General features: G+C 37.2%; 1 protein-coding gene across 1 annotated transcript in view; it reads right to left on the minus strand.

Moving 5' to 3' along the window:
* The window catches only part of LOC119596573 (annexin B9-like), a 37,016-nt gene that overhangs the window by 9,395 nt on the left and 22,621 nt on the right, over positions 1-5,000 (minus strand). Inside the window, 2 exon segments of the mRNA XM_037945881.1 lie at positions 1,741-1,776; positions 2,394-2,570. Of these exon segments, the coding sequence (XP_037801809.1) occupies positions 1,741-1,776; positions 2,394-2,570 (213 nt within the window).

Genomic DNA, 5,000 nt, shown 5'->3' on the forward strand with positions numbered 1-5,000 from the left:
TAAAGCAGGTTCTAATTTCTATTACAAAATGAGGATCTCTATCAATACATTAATGAAACCACAAAATTATGAAGGTGTTTTAGTATGCATCAAAGTAAAAATTCAGCATTTCTTACAAGTCTGCCTAGCTACATTCTTCCAGTGATAAGTGAGGAGCAAATGCACTGAGCCAAAAAGTCCCACATGTAAGTCAAGTGCAGTAGAGTACAAGGGTAGGGTAAAGAGGAAGAAACAAAGACTCTGGGAAGAACTGAAAATGAGTTGTGAGAAGAAATGTGGAAATAGATGTGATATACACAAACAGGGAAGACCAGAAGCATCACAACAGAGGGTGTGCAGGACATATCAATCATTTGGTGGAAGTTTTCAAGTAAAATCTGGATCATCTTTTTTGTATAAATATAAAGACATGTCCATATGCTTCAGGTAAAATCTCTGACACTAATAAAAGTTTCACCTTAGAAGTGAAATATTGATAATATTAGCATAATTTGCATGTCCATAAGCTTTATGTATAATCTTTGACACTGGTGAAAGTTTAACAATTGCTTTTTCATGTACATTCTATGGGACGTTAGGCCTCAGTGATGTAAATACTAAGTCCCCACACATCCCACCCAAGGTTGCTTCACAGCTCCCCTCCGAAAGGAGGACACCAAAGTAGAATAAGAAATGAGCACAAACACTAAGCTCACAAGAGCACACACAGATGAAGCAGGAAAATGAAGAGTACATTCTAGACTTTAACAAATGAAAATAGTCTCTTCAAGAGGAGCCTAGCACCTATCAAAAGCTGAAAATCTACAACAGAGACCATCCATTTGTCAGCTTAGGACTATATACAGTGTATCAGGAATGGAAGCCTTTTTGGCTGGGGAACAGAAAACTACTTTCATGGTTTTCTTATCTTCTGACTCTGAAAAGCAAGCACACTGTTCCCATTAGCAAGCATATAAATTGAAAAATGTAATTAAGATCTTTGTTTCATTCAGTTGATAGGTCAGTAACTTCCTCGAATACAGTGTATGTATTAGATTATTTAATCCATTTCTAGCACAGAGAAACCTTTCGACTGAAAATCAAACATTGATCTTAATTTCACAAAGTCAAAATAACAGAAAAAAAATTGACTTGGTAAATAATTACAATGCAAAATCAAGATTTGGATATACTACACCAAATACTACACAATCCTTATAAGAAAAAATTTTGACACAAATCATACAACTTTCTGATCTTCAAGGTTTTCATAAACTACTTTGTTAACACAGATTTTCTTGTGTGTAACTACTAGGAAGTCATCTACTTTGAACTAAATGGTTGAAGTACAGATACCAAGTTTTGCACCCCATTTAATTCATCTCAGGTTCTATAAGCACTGAAGCTCTGAAGTAAAAATAGTTTTGCTACAGTTGGCTGAACATATCAGCTGAAGAAATGATAGTTCTTAAGCCGTTACACAAAGCTTGTACTGTTTTGATGCAAAACACATGAGCAGTCTGTTCACTCTAAAATTTTGTATATGCTTCTGTCACATCATCAATGTAACCAACATGTCTAAAAGTCTTGCGGCATTAAAAATAGGAAGACGTTAATTCACTTGAAAGTATCCTACACTGCTGCTAGTGTCCAAGGCATATCATTTCAGAAGTACAAAGGCCTGACAGCAACATGCAGAGTAAACCATTCCGTGGCGAGGAAGAATAGTTCTGTACACTGACGGAAGCTCTCGACACTTACCCCAGTGAGTCCTTTCTTAGTATCATCTCCTTCCTCCTTTGAAGTAGATATGGGAATACAAGAATCCAGATAAACTTGTAACATAAAAAAGTTATTTTTACAGGGAAATTCATAGTAATATTTTGATTTTTCTGTCACTTTTCACTATTAAGGGATTATGAGTTACCTATTAGTTTCTAACAAAGAATTTACAAAGATAATACAATATTTACAACAAAAATCCTAACACTAAGATCATTATAGATGACACATGGTCTTACACTAATTACTTCAGATTTCAAATTTTACTGATAATAGTTATGAAAGACATACTTACCATACTGTTATAATCTTCACTTTTAGAATGGATACATATTTGTACAACAGTAACAACATTTTTCCTTAACCTATGAACAAGTTTTAAACCACCGTTTCTTGGTTTCCAAAGAATCGTACCAATTTGTTAACCACATGGAATATTGTTCTTCATAAGTCACAGTGAACTGAACATTAAGTTACTTGTAAATTATGCTGTTTTTCCTCATGTTCAAGAATGATCACAGTACAACATAATCAAATATACCTCAATTCATTACTGTTTTTTCCAGTCAATGAACACGCACTAAACCATAGCAAACAGGCCAAAGCCCACGCTCCCCAACATATGAACTAACCCTGCCATAGGACTGCTGGTACTTCAGCATGATCTGCTGGCGCTGGTCGGAGGTCCTGCGGGACAGGACTGCAATGATGGCAGCCTCATCAGTCCCAAAGCCCTTCATGGCCTTCCTCAGGGCGGCAGCATCACTGCTAGGGTCAAAGTGCCCTGCAGGCGAAACAGTGGGGATCTCCTGTGGAAGAAGAGAAGACATTCTATATATACTCGGCAACACACAAAACCCTGCTTCAGCCATCAAGGTCGGGCTAGAGATAAACCGCACAACACCCACTCACAGACATTTGGAATACAAAACATTTGGAATACAAAAGTCAGAACAAAATTTTTTTAATCAAACCTTTGGATTCATTAGTTTTATTAAAACATCTAGAGTAAATATTCAAGACACAGTATTACTAGAGAGAGAGAGAGAGAGAGGGAGAGAGAGAGAGAGAGAGAGAGAGAGAGAGAGAGAGAGAGAGAGAGAGAGAGAGAGAGACTGAGTCAGATGGACAGACAGAGTGAATCATCCCCATCCTTTAGCACGTGCATGTGTGTATGCATGTGAACATGTGTGTATGCATATGCACATACACTTATGCACATGTGTATATATATATAGATATATAGATACACGTAGATACACGTAGATACACGTAGATACACGTAGATACACGTAGATACACGTAGATACACGTAGATACACGTAGATACACGTAGATACACGTAGATACACGTAGATACACGTAGAGATGTAGAGATAGATAGAGAGAAAGATAGAGAGATAGAGAGATAGAGAGATAGAGAGATAGAGAGATAGAGAGATAGAGAGATAGAGAGATAGAGAGATAGAGAGATAGAGATAGAGAGATAGAGAGATAGAGAGATAGATAGATAGATAGATAGATAGGTAGATAGATGCTCTAACCACTCGGCCACCGCGGCCTCTGTATGTATAAATGTATATATGTATTTATATATGTATGTATATATGTACATATGTGTATATATGAATGTATACATGTACATATGTGTATATATGTATGTATATATGAATGTATACATGTATATATGAATGTATACATGTATATATGAATGTATACATGTATATATGAATGTATACATGTATGTATGAATGTATACATGTATGTATGAATGTATATTTGTATGCATGTATACATGTATGTATGTATACATGTATGTATGTATACATGTATGTATGTATGTATGTATGTATGTATGTATGCATATGTATGTATGCATATGTATGTATGCATATGTATGTATGCATATGTATGTATGCATATGTATGTATGCATATGTATGTATGCATATGTATGTATGCAAATGTATGTATGTATATGTATGAGTGCACAGTATATGTATGTGAATGTATAGATCCATGTGTATCTATATATGTATGTGTTGTATATATCTATAAATGTATATATGTATGCGCAGGTGGATATATGTATGTGTATGTATACTAGTATGATTTCGTATTATTGTGATTGTGATTGTGATTGTGTGTGTGCGTGTGCGTGTGCGTGTGCGTGTGCGTGTGCGTGTGCGTGTGCGTGTGCGTGTGCGTGTGCGTGTGCGTGTGCGTGTGCGTGTGCATGTGCGTGTGCGTGTGCGTGTGCGCGTGCGTGTGCGTGTGCGTGTGCGTCATAGTATCAGTACTAACGATTGTGCATAAACACGTTTGAACACATGACACCACATAAAACAACCATACCACACGCGCCCATAAGCCCCGCCCCTACGGCCCGCCCCTACGCCCATCATCCTGATCACTGAGTAATCCCCAGCTGACTTCACAGGGGCGTATTAATTCAATTAAAAAGGTTATCTCGGGAGGAGTGATAAGAAAATGTCACGCGTTAATTTGACATTACATTCACGAAGCGTTGCTCAATTATCTCTCTCTCTCTCTTTCTCTCTCTCTTTCTCTCTCTCTTTCTCTCTCTCTTTCTCTTTCTCTCTCTTTCTCTCTCTCTTTCTCTTTCTCTTTCTTTCTCTTTCTCTCTCTCTCTTCTCTCTCTTCTCTTCTCTCTCTCTCTCTCTCTCTCTCTCCTCTCTTTCTCTCTCTTTCTCTCTTCCTTTCTCTCTCTCTTCTTCTTTCTCTCTCTCTCTTTCTCTCTCTTCTCTCTTTCACCTCTTTCTTTCTTCTTTCCTTATCCTTGTTTCATGACGCGTGCAACATAAATATCTTTTACTCGTTGTATTGCTGACACAGAAAACGTGCAGATTTAATGACTCAGTCACTTGTTCGCTAGAAGAATAAGGAGACAAAGAAGAAGAAGAAGGAGACGAAGAAGAAGAAGGAGAAGAAGAAGGAGAAGAAGGAGAAGAACAAGAAGAACAGGAAGAACAAGAAGAACAGGAAGAACAAGAACAAGAAGAACAAGAACAGGAACAAGAAGAACAAGAACGAGGAGGAGGAGGAGAGAACAAGAACACGAAGAACGGCTAACTTCACAGTTTCCCCGAAAAGACCTAAAATCATTTGCAATGTTCAAGAAAGTTTTGTAGGCCTATGTGTCTATCAACTTAAATAACCAGAAAGGGCGATTAGTTTCAGGAGAATTCTTAATTGATATATTACTGCAACATTGGTAAA

This window comes from Penaeus monodon, chromosome 38, assembly GCF_015228065.2.
Source record: "Penaeus monodon isolate SGIC_2016 chromosome 38, NSTDA_Pmon_1, whole genome shotgun sequence".
Classification (NCBI taxonomy): Eukaryota; Metazoa; Arthropoda; class Malacostraca; order Decapoda; family Penaeidae; genus Penaeus; species Penaeus monodon.